The sequence below is a fragment of the Schistocerca americana genome, chromosome 4 (assembly GCF_021461395.2).
Source record: "Schistocerca americana isolate TAMUIC-IGC-003095 chromosome 4, iqSchAmer2.1, whole genome shotgun sequence".
Taxonomy (NCBI): Eukaryota; Metazoa; Arthropoda; class Insecta; order Orthoptera; family Acrididae; genus Schistocerca; species Schistocerca americana.
This window is the reverse complement of record NC_060122.1, coordinates 498,725,580-498,745,787: the sequence shown is the minus strand read 5'-3', so window position 1 is coordinate 498,745,787 and position 20,208 is coordinate 498,725,580. Positions and strand designations below refer to the sequence as shown.

General features: G+C 44.5%; 1 protein-coding gene across 1 annotated transcript in view; it reads right to left on the bottom strand.

The window, feature by feature from the left end:
* Positions 1-805: 805 nt before the first annotated feature.
* LOC124613580 (facilitated trehalose transporter Tret1-like) overlaps positions 806-20,208 on the bottom strand; it is a 122,940-nt gene continuing 103,537 nt past the window's right edge. Inside the window, exons 3-5 of the mRNA XM_047142295.1 lie at positions 17,517-17,918; positions 11,490-11,816; positions 806-1,684 (exon numbers count right to left, since the gene is read on the bottom strand). Of these exons, the coding sequence (XP_046998251.1) occupies positions 1,355-1,684; positions 11,490-11,816; positions 17,517-17,918 (1,059 nt within the window). The 3' untranslated portion in view covers positions 806-1,354. The remainder of the gene's footprint in view (positions 1,685-11,489; positions 11,817-17,516; positions 17,919-20,208) is intronic.

Here is a 20,208-nt window from a genome sequence, read left to right as displayed (position 1 = left end):
TGAAAATTTCCGGATGATGAGTCTCTTTTGGACAATGTCACACGAAGAACCGTGACTTACGTGCATTGAGATTACCACTTCGTCAGCAACTCATGCTACTGAGCGAGGTGGCGCAGTGATTACCACACTGGACTCGCATTCTGGAGGAGGACGGTACAAACCCGCGTCCAGCCACCCTAATTTAGGTTTTCCGTGATTTCCCTAAAACGCTTCAGGAAAATTCCGGGATGGTTCCTTTCAAAGGGCTTGGCCGACTTCCTTCCCCATCCTCACCATATCCGATGGGATCGATGACCTCGCTGTTTGGTCCCTTCCTCCAGATCAATCAATCAACCCCTAGTCGATTATTCAGAATCAGATCATGAGACTTGCTCAACGTTGTCATCAGTGGGGGATGTCATTGGATGTCATTCTCTTCCTGCGCCAGTCACTGTTATTCTATCGCTTTTGAGTAGTTCAAACTGGTGGTAAACACTTTGTCCTTACATTGCGCTTAAAGTATTCTATGAATTTCAGCTCCTTGTATAACTTCTCCCAAAGACAATAATGCCATTTAGCGACTGGCAAGCTCTGTAGGTTACTAGAATGGAAGCGCGTACCGTAATTGACTTACCGTGTATCTCTTAGCCTAAGTTGTGGAAGAGTTACTATCATGTATCTCAACTTCAATTTATAACTTTAAAAAAGTTGGGACAGATGATTCGTCCAATTACCTGCCTGGCAATCTGTTCATTTAAAATGGTATTGATTTGTAACTAAGATTGAAATTCAGAAATAATAAAAATTTATTACAATAGAAATACACAATGTCTTTCAGGTACAAAAACACATGTAATAAACACAAAACTACTCGTTAAATGACTTGGCCATTTTGAATGTGCCTGTCGTGTGGAATGAACCTAAAAGAGATATTGAGTATCTTGGTAATCTGCTTGGTTACTTATAAATCACGCTTTCCACTCTTTCAGCTCAGCTCATTGTTCTTCTACAGTAATGGTTAAGCTTTTTTCCTTTTTCTTTTATCGTTAATTAGCATTAAGCTGATACTAGTACAGTGTTCACCAGATCACAGTTCATGTTCGACTACAGACGGTGTACAGTTACATTGTTCACTACGTGTAATCGCGCTTTAAAGAGCAGCAAATACTGCGAATCCATCGTAAAACAGAAGTATGATTTTGAAAGGTCACTGAGGGTCTGATACAGAACACAAAAGAAAGTACGCTCAGCAAAGGATGGAAACTGTTTATTATATTCGATAGCTTCGGCATCTTTCATTGCAGCAACCCTTGACGCTCACTGGGCGCATCCAGTTGCTGGTGCAGCGATTCCGGGGGAAAGCCGCGCGGCTCTCCTACGATCTGTCTTTGGCGTCGTGTCTGGCACGGTCCGCAGCGGCCTGGGCCCTCATCTCGATGTTGAGTTCCTCCAGCGATCGGCCCTTCGTCTCCGGGATGAAGAAGACCGTGAAGAGGAGCGCCGTGGCGGCGCACGCCGCGAAGAACCAGAAACAGACGTAGGTGCCCAGCGCGGAGCTCACCACCTGGAAGAGCTTGATGGTCGCCGAGGTGAGCACCGCGTTCCACACGGCGATGAACGAGATGGTCAGGCTGCGCACCCCGTCCGGCACCAGCTCATTGGCCACCACCCATATTAGCGCGTTGGCGCCGATGTTAAACAGCAGCTAGGAAAGATGAAAAGCGCTGTCAGGCTGCTGCACCAAAAGAGGCAGCTCGAGCGTCAGACGTAGAAATGGCGACGAAGGACTTAAGACTTCTGCACAAACAGAACTTTTCGTCAAATCGCGTGTTAAGGACTTCTAGCGCAAAGTATCAAACAAGCTATAATGGAATCCACAATTTTAATCTTACTTGAATGTTAATTTTGGCAAGGATTTCAGCACGTATCTCCGTTGTGGAGAAAACCAGACACTATAGCTAACCCATTTTCTGAACTCTTTTCTTGATGTCATATTCTAAAAAGGATAGGAATTTCCACGCAAATAGGACTCATTTTTAATGGAGATACAGGATAGCAGTTATTGAAGTACACTACTGGCCATTAAAATTGCTACAGCACAAAGATGACGGGCTACAGACACGGAATTTAACCGACAGGAAGAAGATGCTGTGATATGCAAATGATTAGCTTCTCAGAGCATTCACACAAGGTTGGCGCCGGTGGCGACACCTACAACGTGCTGACATGAGGAAAGTTTCCAACCGATTTCTCATACACAAACAGCAGTTGACCGACGTTGCCTGGTGAAACGTTGTTGTGATGCCTCGTGTAAGGAGGAGAAATACATACCATCACGTTTCCGACTTTCATAAAGGTCGGATTGTAGCCTATCGCGATTGCGGTTTATCGTATCGCGACATTGCTGCTCGCATTGGTCGAGATCCAATGATAATTAGCAGAATATGGAATCGGTGGGTTCAGGAAGGTAATACGGAACACCGTGCTGGATCCCAACGGCCTCGTATCACTAGCAGTCGAGATGACAGGCATCTTATCCACATGGCTGTAACGGATGGTGCAGTCACGTCTCGATCCCTGAGTCAAAAGATGGGGACGTTTGCAACATATCATCTGCACGAACAGTTCGAAGACGTTTGCAGCAGCATGGACTATCAGCTTGGACACCATGGCTGCGGTTACCCTTGACGCTGCATCAGTGATAGGAGCGCCTGCGATGGTGTACTCAACGACAAACCTGGGTGCACGAATGGCAAAACGTCATTTTTTCGGATTAATCCAGGTTCTGTTTACAGCATCATGATGGTCGCATCCGTGTTTGGCGACATCGCGGTGAATGCACATTGGAAGGGTGTATTCGTCATCGCCATACTGGCGTATCACCCGGCGTGATGGTATGGGGTGCCATTGGTTACACGTCTCGGTCACCTCTTGTTCGTACCGTCGGCACTTTGAACAGTGGACGGTACATTTCAGACGTGTTACGCCCGTGGCACTACCCTTCATTCGATCCCTGCGAAACCCTACATTTCAGCAGGATAACGCACCACCGCATGTTGCAGGTTCTATACATGCCTTTCTGGATACAGAAAATGTTCGACTGCTGCCCTGGCCAGCACATTCTCCAGATCTCTCACCAATTGAAAACCTCTGGTCAATGGGGGACGAGCAACTGGCTCGTCACAATACGCCAGTCACTACTTTTGATGAACTGTGGTATCGTGTTGACGCTGCATAGGCACCTGTACATGTAAACGTCATCCAAGCTCTGTTTGACTCAATGCCCAGGCGTATGAAGGCCGTTATTACGGCCAGTGGTGGTGGTTCTGGGTACTACTTTCTCACGATCTATGCACCCAAATTGCGTGAAAATCTAATCACATGTCAGTTCTAGTATAATATATTTGTCCAATGAATACCCGTTTACCATCTGCATTTCTTCTTGGTGTAGCAATTTTAATGGACAGTAGTGTATATGAAATGAAATCGTCATAACTTCTGAACGGTTTGCGTTACGAAGTTCAAACTGGACGGTAGGCCGCGCGGCATGGTTGGAATTAGGATGCGCATGCATGCATGGTTTAGCGACGAAGCCCACTTTCATTTGGATGGCTTCGTAATAAGTAAAACTGGTACATTTCGGCCGCTGAGACACCGTATTTCGCGATCGAGAAGTCTCTTCACCCTCAACAGGTGAGTGTGTGGTGTGCAATTTCCGATCACGGAATAAACGCGGCGATATTCCTTGATGGCACAGTGACTATCGAATGGTACTTGAAGGTTTGGGAAGGTGATTTCATCCCCATTACCCAAAGTGACCTGATTTCCACAATAGAAGACGGATCTCGACACCATCGAAGCAGGAGAGTGTGTGATGTCCTGCAGGAGCACCCCGCGGAGCGCATTCTTGCTCTGTGGTATCCAGAGGCCACTGGCGTGGGCCTCTGGGGCACCCAGAGGCTACTGGGATGGGACTCGACTGGCCGCCATATTCTTCTGATCTGAACACATGGGATGCCTTTTTGCGGGGCTATATTTAAAGATAAGGGGTACAGCAATAAACCCAAAACCACTGCTGAACTGAAAACGGCCATTCAGGAGCTCATCGACAGCATGGGTGTTCCGAAACTACAGCGGGTCATGCAGAATTTCACTATTCGTCTGGGCCACATAGTCGCCAATGAAGGTACGCATACCGAACCTGTCATAACCTAAATCCGAATATCTGTAGTGACATGTTGAATAAAGTGTGCGAAAGCCGTAGTCTGTAACTAATTTACATTTTTTCTCGTATAGTTCAATAATCCTGTACCTAGTATTAAAAGAAAGCACTGTCTTTGTGTATCTTGTGGAAGTGTGACAGGACTGGTACCATTCACGATATGCGTAGTGAGTTAGTAACAAAGGGCGGAAATGGCAGAAGACAGTGGCTCAAAAAGAACGCAGTTGTAATGAGTGTAATGTATAGGACCCAGGTTTTGCTCCTTTTACTGACAGGGACTAATACATGGTAGAAGGACTGCAACTAGAAGACAGTTGCATGATGCTTATTGAGGAGCTACTTGAGGAAAAACTAGCGTCTCCAATATCTGGGAAGCTGACTACCTGGAGATGGGTGTGCTGAGCACATTTCCTTCCGCATCTTACAGTAGGTTATTGGCAGATGCTGGCAGAGAGGTACATCGCCCCTGAATAGCTCATGGGGTACAGAAAGTGGAAATGTATGCCCTCTACGTGTCCTCATGGGCAGAAGGAAAAGGCGTGTCGTGTAACTGGAAAATTCCATCCAGCCATTGACTGATATACGTTGTCTAGCCGCCTCTTCCCTCTAATGCGAGATGTGGCTGGAACAGTGATCATCTTCCATTCATATGATCCTTGGTACCGACATGACGTACTTTATTGCCGAAACGTTAGCATAGGAGAGAAATTCGTCGCGGTCCGCGTCAGTCAGAAGACTGATGACTCAAAAACCCAATCTCCCCACTGAGAGCGAAAGACCAGATGGCGAATATACTTCAGCGGACAGTGAGTCTCCACCATGAGCAACGTCGAAGAAGACTGTACAGCTATTTCAGGATGGGCAGCAGATTTCTGACGTGACTGTACGCTCGCTAGTGGGTGAAACTTCACATAAATAAATAAACAAATGCAATATGGGTGTGCAGGTAATAACGTTTCTAACCATGTTCACACAAAATCAAGTGGTTGAAATGGCTCTGACCACTATGTGACATAACTTCTGAGTTCATCAGCTCCCTAGAACTTAGAACTACTTACACCTAACTAACCTAAGGACATCACACACATCCATGCCCGAGGCAGGATTCGAACCTGCGACCGTAGTGGTCGCTCTGTTCCAAACTCTAACGCCTAGAACTGCTCGGCCACTCCGGCCGGCTTCACACAAAAGCACTGGAAATTAACAGTTGTAGAAAGATCGTTTTTCCAAACATATACAACCTTCAACGACTGTACATGTGTACGAAAAACATAACCACAATGAAATATGTAAAGAAGCTACTAACAAATAAGCCTCATATTAAATTATATTGAGTGATTGGAACATACAGGCCAAAACAAGACAAAAGTGAGTACCAGTACAGACAACTACGTTATGCGAAGAAAATAGCTAGTGAATGCGATGAAAAAGCAGCGGTTAGGGGGAGGGAGGAGAGTTGCAGATTCTGTTCAACTCCAAATACCAGTGTAATTTGTATGATTTCCTCCAATTTGTTTGACAAATTATACGTAGCTCAATCATGAAGGACTGCAGCTAACAGGCTTACTGAACGTACAAGTCTGCTCACCATGATCGGAATGAATGTCATTCTAATGATATCAAATATGCTTCTCTCCACAGAGAAGGAAAAAAAACTAACATTACTTGAAATTCTGGCTATCATTAAACACCAATCACATAATCCTGACTTAATCCTTAACTATCATATACAGTTCCCTTATTCACACTTGCTGAACTAGCAATGGTCAGTTTATATTTGCTCATTATGAGGTAATATGCTTGTTGTAAACGCTATAACTGTTGCCCATCCATATTACATTAACTCCCTCCTCCCCTCTGTCATCCCCCTTCCCCCCCCCCCCAATTTCTTGCCTGTTCATGATATTCTGCAGTTGCTTTGGCCATATAACATTATAGTCTGTAACAGTACACATTTGTGTCCTGTTTTGGCCGGTATATTATACTTTTATTTACTAAATATAATGTACTGTAAGGTTTTGTTCACAGCTTCTTTGTACACTACCATAAAAAATTAGTACACCCTTTTAGAGGTTTAAAATTCATTGAAGCTTTATCGTTGCACCACTGCATTTGGACTACAGGAAATGATTAAATTTTCAGATCGATAGCACGAGTTACCAGGCATCGACTAATGCAGAAAACACCAATATTAGTATGTGGTGTAGCCTTCACAGGCGGCAATGAGGCGCTTACTCTAGCATTCTTTCGATCGCACGCATGGCGAATATTGTCCTAGGATACGTTATGCTACACCTGCTCGACCTGTACGCAAAGTTCTGTAAGAGTTGTTGGTTGAAGAGTCGCAAGAGTCTTCTCATCCCATCACATCCCACTTGTGCTCGACTGGAAACAAGTTCTAGAAATCGTGCTGGCCAGGGAAGCGGCTGCACGTCTTGCAGAGCACGTTGAGTTTCACAGGCAGTGTTTGGGCGAGCATTACCCTGTTGGAAGATTACACCACCTTCCTGTCGCAAGAACGGCAAAAGAACAGGTCTAACAACATTCTGCACGTACCGAGCACTAGTCAGCATCCCCTCCAGAAACACCAAATGTGAACGACGTTGTAGCCTGGGGTGGGGCCAGTATGCCTCGGATAAATGCATTCTACGAGACAGCACTCGACAGGTCAACATCGTACGAGCAAACGGCCGTCACTTGCGTGCGGGCAGAATACGTTTTCATCGCTGAAGACCACCGCGTGCCATTCCATCTTCCGAGTTGTCCTCTGACGGCACCTGTCGAGCCAGTCGAGCCTTGCACGTCGATGCTGCGGCATGAGTGGAACACTGGCTAGAGGCATAAGCGCCCGCAGTCCCACTGCTGATAACCAGTTCACAACAGCTCATGTTGACACGTCTGGGCTCACAAGCCCTCATATCTGTGCTGTGGTAGTTGTGGGACATGTCACTGCTGCCCTTACGACTATCCTGCGTGGGCATCGGGAACCTCGTCTACACGTGTGAGACTGTTCATGTCACCGCTCATACCTACAAAACTGCACAGTTGACGCAGGACGTCAAACTTGTGTGCAATTGTGTCATTTCTCTGAAAGGACCATCCTGCCCTTCGGACGGCCGTTGGTTGTGGGAAGCGTGACTGCGTCTGTTCCGACACTGACAATGTTGAGTGTTTATGGAAAAAGTTCAAGGCAATCGTAAAATGCGTTTTAGACAGGTACGTGCCGAGTAAAACTGTGAGGGACGGGAAAAACCCACCGTGGTACAACAACAAAGTTAGGAAACTACTGCGAAAGCAAAGAGAGCTCCACTCCAAGTTTAAACGCAGCCAAAACCTCTCAGACAAACAGAAGCTAAACGATGTCAAAGTTAGCGTAAGGAGGGCTATGCGTGAAGCGTTCATTGAATTCGAAAGTAAAATTCTATGTACCGACTTGACAGAAAATCCTAGGAAGTTCTGGTCTTACGTTAAATCAGTAAGTGGCTCGAAACAGCATATCCAGACACTACGGGATTATGATGGCATTGAAACAGAGGATGACACGCGTAAAGCTGAAATACTAAACACCTTTTTCCAAAGCTGTTTCACAGAGGAAGACCGCACTGCAGTTCCTTCTCTAAATCCTCGCACAAACGAAAAAATGGCTGACATCGAAATAAGTGTCCAAGGAATAGAAAAGCAACTGGAATCACTCAATAGAGGAAAGTCCACTGGACCTGACGGGATACCAATTCGATTCTACACAGAGTACGCGAAAGAACTTGCCCCCCTTCTAACAGTCGTGTACCGCAAGTCTCTAGAGGAACGGAGGGTTCCAAATGATTGGAAAAGAGCACAGATAGTCCCAGTCTTCAAGAAGGGTCGTCGAGCAGATGCTCAAAACTATAGACCTATATCTCTGACGTCGATCTCTTGTAGAATTTTAGAACATGTTTTTGCTCGCATATCATGTCATTTCTGGAAACCCAGAATCTACTATGTAGGAATCAACATGGATTCCGGAAACAGCGATCGTGTGAGACCCAACTCGCTTTATTTGTTCATGAGACCCAGAAAATATTAGATACAGGCTCCCAGGTAGATGCTATTTTTCTTGACTTCCGGAAGGCGTTCGATACAGTTCCGCACTGTCGCCTGATAAACAAAGTAAGAGCCTACGGAACATCAGACCAGCTGTGTGGCTGGATTGAAGAGTTTTTAGCAAACAGAACACAGCATGTTGTTATCTAGGGAGAGACGTCTACAGACGTTAAAGTAACCTCTGGCGTGCCACAGGGGAGTGTTATGGGATTATTGCTTTTCACAATATATATAAATGACCTAGTAGATAGTGTCGGAAGTTCCATGCGGCTTTTCGCGGATGATGCTGTAGTATACAGAGAAGTTGCAGCATTAGAAAATTGTAGGGAAATGCAGGAAGATCTGCAGCGGATAGGCACTTGGTGCAGGGAGTGGCAACTGACCCTTAACATAGACAAATGTAATGTATTGCGAATACATAGAAAGAAGGATCCTTTATTGTATGATTATATGATAGCGGAACAAACACTGGTAGCAGTTATTTCTGTAAAATATCTGGGAGTATGCATGCGGAACGATTTGAAGTGGAATGATCATATAAAATTAATTGTTGGTAAGGCGGGTACCAGGTTGAGATTCATTGGGAGAGTGCTTAGAAAATGTAGTCCATGAACAAAGGAGGTGGCTTACAAAACACTCGTTCGACCTATACTTGAGTATTGCTCATCAGTGTGGGATCCGTACCAGATCGGTCTGACGGAGGAGATAGAGAAGATTCAAAGAAGAGCGGCGCGTTTCGTCACAGGGTTATTTGGTAACCGTGATAGCGTTACGGAGATGTTTAATAAACTCAAGTGGCAGACTCTGCAAGAGAGGCGCTCTGCATCGCGGTGTAGCTTGCTCGCCAGGTTTCGAGAGGGTGCGTTTCTGGATGAGGTATCGAATATATTGCTTCCCCCTACTTATACCTCCCGAGGAGATCACGAATGTAAAATTAGAGAGATTAGAGCGCGCACGGAGGCTTTCAGACAGTCGTTCTTCCCGCGAACCATACGCGACTGGAACAGGAAAGGGAGGTAATGACAGTGGCACGTAAAGTGCCCTCCGCCACACACCGTTCTGCGGCTTAAGGAGTATCAATGTAGATGTAGATGTAGATGTAGCATGCTTGCTTCACACGTTTGCACACACTGAGCCTTCTGGCTGTGAACATTCCCTATTAAAGGGTAGACGTAAGGCGCTCTGGTAGCTATGCAACTACGCTGTTGGCGGATGACGTCGAAGCTATTACCAATATGTCTTCTATCCCCCAGGTGGCATATGCCGTCATCGGATCATAATCGACATCCTCTTTCAAGGTGTACTAATTTTTGGGTATATGTCTTTGGAAAAACTGATGTTGTGTGGACTATCTACGGAGTTGTAACTTGTCTGAGGAGGTCCTACAAAGCTGAAATTTGATTTACATCTAACTATAAAATAAATAATACTGTAGAACGTCTTTTGTGTATACTCCAGTTTATAATTAGTGTGTCGTAGTACTTAGGTAGTGTCTCTCCAGACCGATGCAAGTCGGAAGTATATTATGCTTACTGCAGCAGGAACGAGTATACAACCGTAGCAATGTTAATTGTGTCATTAGAAGGAATTGCACTTCCCAGGAGTGGGGAAACGTACGAAAATTGTATTGAAAAGTATGGGTTTCCAACACAAAGCGCAATACGGACGTCAGGTGCTGTTAGAGAAGCCGCATATTGTTACGCTTCGAAGCATATTCTGACACAACATTGTGGGAATAGACATTCATTCGATAATACGGATAGGCGAAACGTGGGTTAACGCTGGGGAAGTGCTGGATGGATGACACTCCAACCAACAGCGGTCATCACCTAACTTGATGACAAGCTAGATTAAGTGTGGTCCTTGCAGTCTCTTCCAGTGGTTTTGTTCATGACGTACTTTTAATTTTTTGGTCCAAAAAGGCAGGTGAAAACCATGTAGACATGTACCTCGCACGTTTTATTGAATGGTTCAGGAACATATCAAAATAGTTCTCTGCACCTACAGCAACTGTAATAGACAATGCTCCATTTTATTTAGTGATTCTGAACAGAGCCCCATCCAGAAGTGATTGCAAAGACGTTGGGGTGGAGTGGTTACTGGTGAAAAATGTTATTACTGATATCAATATGACGTAGTTTCTGTTAATTTAGCTTGTTAAAAAAGAAGCCTACAATGCCAGTTATGTAGTAGACGAATTCGCCGTGGAGCAGCGTCAGACTGCATAAGGTTGCCACCATATCACTGCCATTCCAACTCCACTGTGTTAGTATGGAGTGAGGAAGAAAAACAGTCCTTTACAATAACAGAGGTGGAATGGCTGTTGCTTGGAGCTCTTGCAACAGTGGAGGAAAAAGGTCGATCACGTCGAAAAACGTAATCCTCCAGAAATAATAGACATTTAAGGTATCGTTAGTGACCGTGAACAGCTAACAATTTGTCGTATTAATGACGATGAAGACGGTTTTGACGTTTCCGACAACAGCGACGATGGGGAGCTGGACAGAATTGCGCCATTGTCACCGTAAATTGGTGAGTCAAAAAGTACGAATATCGGTTATTCATTGCATCATTATCATTATAAGACGCTGAGCAAGAAGTTAAATCTCGGTTACTACGTGATTTGTAAACTATGTACCGTATTTTTTCAAGATATCGATCATCATCAAATGCGTATTTTCGGTACATCTTTCTTCCAAGATCGATATCAATTTCTTCGTTATGCTTGTATTTACGTTATTACGCTGTTGTTTATTAGCTGTCATTGTTGTATCAACTAAAGTAACGAAGTCTTACATCACTGATTTTGTTCAATAGCTTACATTTATGAGATGTAACAGAAAACCGTATTGAATTTTGAAATTATAATGAAATCAGGCCTTTAGCTGCTTACAGGCGTTGATAGATACCAACGGGGGCAGTTGAAAAATGTGTGCCCCGACTGGACCTCGAACCCGGGACCTCCTTTGATATTTATCAACGCCTGTAAGCAGCTAAAGGTCCGATTTTACTGTAATTTCTGTCTTAGAGAGCTGCAACATCGCCAATCGTATCTGTACAGATACCAGTTTCATATAGAAAACCGTATTATCAGCTATATGTACAGAGGCTGCTGTTGCAACAACACTGTTGTAGTACAGCCTACTTAACATGACGTAATGCGAACTTCGCTGACGAAGATATAGTGTATTAGACTGGGGACACTTACGTGGAATGAAATTAGAGCTGTGAGAGGCAACCAGTAGAGGCTCTCCACGAGTTCATGGCTGCCATACTCCTTGAGGTAGAAGTAGATGCCCTCAGCAATCATAAAAATCGAGCTGCCCGTGTAGGACAACATCAGCAGCGGTCGCCGACCGGTGCGGTCCACCAGCAGCGACGAACCTAGGGAGGAGATCGTCTGGATCGAGTTCACCACGATGGTCGACACGTCGGAGTCCAGCGAGCTGCCGCTCCACAGGAAGATCTGCGTCGCGTACGCGCCTATGGCGGGGCTGCCGCAGAAGATGTTCAGCGTGGTGAGCGTGGCGACCACCTGCGGCAGTGGGAGAGGTCCTTGCCATTACCTCAGGAAACTTGCCAAAGCAACAGCGATTCTGATAGATAACATGTTACGAGGATCTGTGCTAAGTCTCTGGATTGATAAATGTTGAGTGCTTCATCTCTAATCAATTGCTTGCGGCGCCGTCACGTTTTTCAAAATTGACGTCCAGTGACTAAACTGATGTAAGAGGGTTCGAGGATTAGCATCCCATAGATTTCTAGGGCGTTATTTTTCAAGGCAGCCCTTATGACTTGGCACAATATGGACGCCATGCCTCGTGAATGAGACTCTAACATCTTTATGAGCCAGTTACATCACTCTGTCTCAGTCAGTATACCTGCCTCTAAGGTCACATACATACAGGGTGTTACAAAGAGGTACGGCCAAACTTTCAGGAAACATTACTCACACACAAAGAAAGAAAATATGTTATGTGGACATGTGTCCGGAAACGCTTACTTTCCATGTTAGAGCTCATTTTATTACTTATCTTCAAATCACATTAATCATGGAATGGAAACACACAGCAACAGAACGTACCAACGTGACTTCAAACACTTTGTTACAGGAAATGTTCAAAATGTCCTCCGTTAGCGAGGATACATTGCATCCACCCTCCGTCGCATGGAATCCCTGATGCGCTCATGCAGCCCTGGAGTATGGCGTATTGTATCATAGCCGTCCACAATACGAGCACGAAGAGTCTCTACATTTGGTACCGGGGTTGCGTAGACAAGAGCTTTCAAATGCCCCCATAAATGAAAGTCAAGAGGGTTGAGGTCAGGAGAGTGTGGAGGCCATGGAATTGGTCCGCATCTACCATCCATCGGTCACCGAATCTGTTGTTTAGAAGCGTACTAACACTTCGACTGAAATGTGCAGGAGCTCCATCGTGCATGAACCACATGTTGTGTCGTACTTGTAAAGGCACATGTTCTAGCAGCACAGGTAGAGTATCCCGTATGAAATCATGATAATGTGCTCCATTGAGCGTAGGTGGAAGAACATGGGGCCCATTCAAGACATCACCAACAATGCCTGCCCAAACGTTCACAGAAAATCTGTGTCGATGACGTGATTGCACAATTGCGTGCGGATTCTCGTCAGCCCACACATGTTGATCGTGAAAATTTACAATTTGATCACGTTGGAATGAAGCCTCATCCGTAAAGCGACCATTTGCACTGGAATGAGGATTGACACATTGTTGGATGTCGCAGAAGTGTACCCGTGGAGGCCAATCAGCTACTGATAGTGCCTGCACACGCTGTACATGGTACGGAAACAACTGGTTCTCCCGTAGCACTCTCCATACAGTTACGTGGTCAACGTTACCTTGTACAGCAGCAACTTCTCTGACGCTGACATTAGGGTTATCGTCAACTGCACGATGAATTGCCTCGTCCATTGCAGGTGTCCTCGTCGTTCTAGGTCTTCCCCAGTCGCGAGTCAAGCTGGAATGTTCCGTGCTCCCTAAGACGCCGATCAATTGCTTCGAACGTCTTCCTGTCGGGACACCTTCGTTCTGGAAATCTGTCTCGATACAAACGTACCGCGCCACGGATATTGCCCCGTGCTAATCCATACATCAAATGGGCATCTGCCAACTCCGCATTTGTAAACATTGCACTGACTGCAAAACCACGTTCGTGATGAACACTAACCTGTTGATGCTACGTACTGACGTGCTTGATGCTAGTACTGTAGGGCAATGAGTCGCATGTCGACACAAGCACCGAAGTTAACATTACCTTCCTTCAATTGGGCCAACTCGCGGCGAATCGAGGAAGTACAGTACATACTGACGAAACTAAAATGAGCTCTAACATGGAAATTAAGCGTTTCCAGACACATGTCCACATGACATCTTTTCTTTATTTGTCTGTGAGGAATGTTTCCTGGAAGTTTGGCCGTACCTTTTTGTAACACCCTGTACACATCCATACTCTGCTAATGAGGCACACCATTATGATCAGCTACCATACAGCAACCATTCTGAATGGAATGGATTTGACAAGTCTTTGGTAGGTTTATAGAACTACGTAGGACGTGATGTCTATGTAGAGATCACGGCATGGAGTTGGCCCCCTATAGAGTTCCAGATGTGTGCTATAAGATTCAAAGTAGCCGAATTTGGTGACCAAGCCATCAACGTGAGTTTACTATAGTGCTTCTTAAACCACTGTAGCATGGTTCTGGCCCCGTGACAAGGACAGTTATCCTGATAGAAGATGACATCACAGTCAAGAAAGACATGCGGCATGAAGGGATTCAGGTGGTCCCTAACACTGTCGAAGTACGCCACAACCTATGGTGCTTTAGTCAGAGGACAAGTCTCCGACCACGTTACGTGATGAGGTGTGGACCTCCAATATCCTGTCGTTTAAATATGGTTTCAATGTCGTTGTACAACTTTCCATAGATGCCGATGAGAGTGAGACGAGAACAGTCATCCAGCTTCGTATTTTGCCAGATAATGCTTCCTAGGTGCCAAATCATAACAATCTGGCAACTGCCCAAGTCGCTTGTGTCAGTAGATTTCCCCATTTGCGATCCGTACAGACGCCAGAATGATTCCCCTTTCGTCTACGCTCCATTTATATACTTTTCTTAGGGTATCATGTGCCCAGAACGCCATCGCGATGTATTAATTCTCACGATTAGCAATGGTTATACTGTTTTGGCTTTTCAGTATAGTGAAATTCTTCTTGTGGACTCTACGAATGGAGCACGAAAGTGACTACTTACATTCCTCTGTGCCCACTGTAATTAATATAATTTTCTCTGTGCGGTTCCTGCTGAAGTGATACATAGACTGCTGAGGTACAGTCCCAGATCGCTCTCTTAATACTGACTCTTGGAAATTTCTAATCTAGCTATTACGTAGGACTTCACGTCCGTTTTCAAGCGTGCACCAATACAGAGTTTTTGAAATTTCTGTGACGCTCTCCGTTGGGTCAAACTAAGCTGAGAACATTCGTGCCCCTTCTCTTGGTGTACTTTCAGTGTTACCTCGGGTATTTGTTTTGGATTTCATGTAATTGAGTAATTATCTAGGATGTCCAGCAAAATTGTGGCACAGAGTGGTTGCCTCAGTATATATGTTTCACCCGAGGACGTCCTTGTACGATTAGTACGGTACTTCAAGCCATTCAAGTCTTCATAAGACCCCTTTGGGTAAGCACGGAAACACTAGTGCGTTTGAGCTCAAAGCAGAAAGTGATGTACAAAGAAATGTTGCAGACGACAAGGTCAGTCTTTTGCGAGAGTTCCTATCGATCGTTCGTGAACATGAATGGTATGAGGACCACACACTTTAGACTTTGCGTATTTTTTTGTATGATGCTGGACCCAAGAGTTTTCGCGTACAGTTCGGACCCTGATATATTTGGGTACAATCTGGTTTCATTTAATTTCGTGGACATCATTGTACTCTGTTTAGTTTTTGCACAGTCGGGAAACTGGATCTGTTCACTGGCATCAACATAGCATGTAAACATAGATGAAATCAGAAACAGTTGTTTTAATCAATAGAAGAATGAATATTTGACATTTTTGTTTGTCCAGTTAACTTTCCACATTCTTGAGAAATGTCAGCTAATCATGATCACTTCCAACAAAACAGAGGATCTAGCCAGAAAGTTGATGTTCACAGGAGGGACTCTTCTGGTGTGTAACAGGGTAACATTTATAACCTGCAGATAGACGCTTTACTTACTTGGAGCAGGAAGATTAAAGATGACCATAATTGAAATTCCTGTAAATTGTTTCAACTACATCTTGTCCGATAGGAGAATACGATCACTTAAGGAAAAGTATTAAAATGGAATATGGTGTTCGTCTCGATATTGCTATACCCAGTGAAATCTAAAACATTGGTGAACTCACATAAATTTAATTGTGCGCAGCAAGACGTTCAGATCACAACGGGTATTCCTTGGTTTACGTCAAATTACACGATTAGACAACATTTAGGATTATCCTAGATCGGCACTCTTTGAAACCAGTGTAACGTTATTCTCAGTCAATATGGAAACTTCCCCCTGCGACCTATACAATATCTTTAACTCATGAAGCCTATAAGACAATTTACAGACATGCTAAACAAATCACTGTGCACCAATTTAAAATATAAATTAAGTCAGTGAACATATTCATACACAAAGAGCGATGCAGATCCTAAGGTAATACTCTAAAATGCGCTCAAATGGCTCTGAGCACTATGGGACTCAACTGCTGAGGTCATTAGTCCCCTAGAACTTAGAACTAGTTAAACCTAACTAACCTAAGGACATCACAAACATCCATGCCCGAGGCAGGATTCGAACCTGCGACCGTAGCGGTCTTGCGGTTCCAGACTGCAGCGCCTTTAACCGCACGGCCACTTCGGCCGGCTAAAATGCGCTCACTGACAAGAAATATAAGAAGGAAAATTCCATCGGAACTTAGCATGTAAAGTGGCCTATGAACTCATAATTGCACATTCAGTACACTGTAATGTTTCCACATGGTCTGTTTCGGGAGCAGACAGTGAACTCAGCAACGTTCTGGCTTGAAGCACTTGATAAGAGCAATTAGTGCATTTATCGGAACCACTACCTTACTAGGCCACTGGTTCCCAACCTTTCTTAGACCTTTACCCCTGAGTGCAATCAGACATAAGATTGTATTCCCGCCCTTCCCTCCCCCCCCCCCCCCCCTAAATTTGTTATTCCGTCCTCCCCCACGTTATCACCTACTTCAGCAATTAAATAAACTGTACAATGAAAGACTTCTCTTGGAACACTTATATTTAGAATGATGAAGGATGAAATATATTTAGTTTGTGCGCGCGCGCGCGCGTGTTTGTGTGTGTGTGTGTGTGTGTGTGTGTGTGTGTGTTAGAATGAATGGCGAAGGGGTTCGTGGTGCATCGCAAGTGCTACCACAACTCCTTCTCAGAAAAAAGAGCTAGCTGTTCACAGTGTGGGTACACACTTGTTACAAAACATTCTTCCCCTCCAACACTCCTCTTCGTTGCAACACTTGCTTGACCTGCACACTGCAACACCATTTAAAATCAAACAAGTTGAGGTGTATGCACCATACTTATCACTTCATTGCTGCACTCCTTATTTCTGAACTGGCAGAAATCGGATGACTTCAGGCTGTTAATGCTTTGTGTCTAACCAATCAAATAGAAATAATAATAATAATGAAATTGTGCCCACCACTATAGTAGCCCTTACGCAGTTACTGCTATGTCGTGCTGTCAATTAATTATTTTTTCGTCTTCGAAGCGAGTAATGAAGCAATTTCTGGACTACTACAGGTACTATCTACAAGTTGGGGAAGACATTTTCTTGAGATAGTTAGAATTTGTTACGTATCTCTCTCACTTTTATCACCAACGACGTGCGGAAGAAAGTACAACATATATGTGTAGTGGTTCGATTATGTGAGGAACCTTTAACCTCCAACGCGTTAATGCTACTAATTCAGAAAAAATCATTATTGATAACTTACATAATCAGTACCAGAGTCTTACAAAATTGTGATAATAGTAATGATCTTTTGAAAACAATTTAGTTTCGTGTCTGAAACAGAATCGAATCGTTTGGTTTTTACCCCTCAGAAAATTTCATTTTACCCCTTACAGGGTAATGACCCCCATGTTGGGAACCACAGTACTACTCACTTTGTATTACTCACCGCAAAAGCTTTGCGAGCAACAGCGCTTCTTCTGAGTTCCCGCAGGCCGTCGGCGGCGCTTCTGCGGTCCTTCGACGCCTCCTGGATCACCTTCTGGATGGACTCCACCTCGGCCCTCACGTCCTTCTCCGAGTCCTTGCCCCTCAGCCTCATCAACGCTCTCTCAGCCTCCTGAGTGCGCCCTTTGGCTACCAAGAAGTACGGACTCTCGGGCATCCACCAGAAGGCGGCTACGAAGACGACTGGGAAGATCATCAGGACCTCGCACAGGGTGAAGAACGACACGTAGGGAGCGACAGCGTTGGTCAGGAGACTGCCGACGCTGCTCATCAGAGAGCCCATGGTGACCAGCAGGCCGCGCATCCTGTCCTCCGCGATGTCGGCCAGGTACACGGGGGACACCTGTTGGGATGATACAATGTCAGTCGAGCGTATGCTTAGTTCACGCTGTTTCACAAATCATTAAGACTAAACGAAATGCGCAGACAGGTCAATCAAATACCGTACATGTCAAGTCCGCATGTGGGTTCATGCACTAGACAGATGTCCTCCAAATTTCCTGGTGTGAAAGTTACCATTCCCCTCTCCCCTTGCTGTCTGACAGCTTAGCCCATCACATATTTAATTGAGTTTAACTTACACTGATGAGAAAGAAATCGCAACACCAAAGAATTATTGCTGTAGAGCAATGACATGTTGGTCATACATTTGTCTAGGTAACATACTTAAGTGATTAACTTTGCAAGATCAAGGGTAATGTACGCGCCAGATAACTCATTGAAAATTTGAAATGTTAGTAGATTAATAATCGGTGTAACTGCCAGAACTACGAACACAAGCACGTAAACGGTCAATGCTGTTTGAGAATGACATTGGAGTAGTCGTCCAATGGTGTCCTACATGTGTTCCACCGGAGAGGGATCTGATCGAGCTGGCCAAGGCAACTTGTCGACTGTCTGTAAAGCACGTTGGGTTACAGCAGCGGTATAAGAGTGAGCGTTATCCTGTTGGAAAACACCCCTGCAATGCTGTTCAAGAATGGTAGCGCAACATGTCGAGTCCCAAAGTTACATACAGATTCTGAGTGAATGTGCCTGTGATTACCACGTTAGTGCTCCTGCTGACAAACGAAGTTGCTCCCCAGACCATACTCCATGTGTAGGTCCATTGTGTCGCAGGCCCTCAACTGGCCTCCTTCTAACCAACAAACGGCCATCACTGGCACTGAGGTAGAAACTGCTTTCATCAGAAAACCCAACAGACCTCCACCCTGCCCTTGAACGAGCTCTAGCTTGATACCACTGATGTCGCAAATGGAGGTAGTTTGGGGTCAGTAGATTGCAGGCTACAGGTTGTCTGACTCGAAGCTGTGCGTCATGTTCGTTGTGTCTTGTGCTGCCAACTGCTGCTCAAGTTGTTACTGCAGATGCTGTACGATACGCCATGGCCATACGCCCAACAACGGCAGTATCGCAGAAAGAACATCAAGGTTGTGATAGCCCTATCACACGACCTGGTTCAAATTCAGTGAGGTGTTGGTAATGGCGTCTTTGTGGCCTTAAAGGCATTCGTGACTGACATTAACTCGCCATGTCCAAACTCAAAGGTAACTAACGCTCATGACTGTTACAGCGTGTATTTAAAGCAAACCTATTCTGCATGCTAGTAGTGGCGCTACTAGCGCAACTTTTTTGCGACTCGCGCGAAATTAGGATAGACATCAACTTTCAGACGTAGAAGCACGCCTACTGACTTTCGTTTATCTGTATATTTTGAAGCAAAAGAGGGGAAGAAGCATAAACATAGGGTGGTTCTCGTTACACAGATATCAACAAAATAAATATATAGGACTACTGAAATTGCAATTGTAAAACTCAATCAATACAGGAAAGTATGTTGGTGTACTAAATCATGAGATATTCCCGTTACGTTTTATTTTCCTTCTTTCGGTATCAGACAGTCACTGAATAACATTGAACGATAGTATAGTTCCTAAATATTACACTGGAAAGATTCCAGTTCAAGATAAATCGTATTACAAGTCCAGTAAATTTTTGAATCGAAAGATACAGAATTCCAAAGTAAAAGGTACAGGAAAATTCTACCACAACAACAAAAGTGTTTATTGGAATTGTGGCCACTCCTATCTGCCGCACAAACTTTCCTGTGAAAAATTTCTTTGTGGAGATTAATATGGCCCCAAGTCTTTACAACCGTTGTTTAACATTTGCTGTTGTTTATGCTACAAATTCCTTTCAAAACACTATACGTTCTGTTCAGCTACTCTTCAAGATCCTTTGACGTGTCCGACAGAATTAAAATGTAGTCGGAAAACCTCAAAGTCTTTACGTCTTCTTCGTGAACACAAATCCTCTTTCCAAATTTCTGTTTCATTTCCCTTACTGCTAGCTCGACATACGTATTTAATAACAGTGGGAATAGGCTACAAGTTTAGTTCACTTCCCTCTCAGCTAATGCCTCCCTTTCGAGTTTTTCGGCTATTATAACTGCAGTCTGATTTTGTACAAATAATTCGTGTTCGTATGTCGCTACCAACACCATTAAACTGTTGGTTCGTTAATAATCACACAAGTCAGCCATCGCCTTCTTTGGAATTAGAGCTATTTCTTCAGACTCATAAATCTTACACAGCAGATGAAATAATTTTGTCACGGCCGGTTCCTGCAAGAAT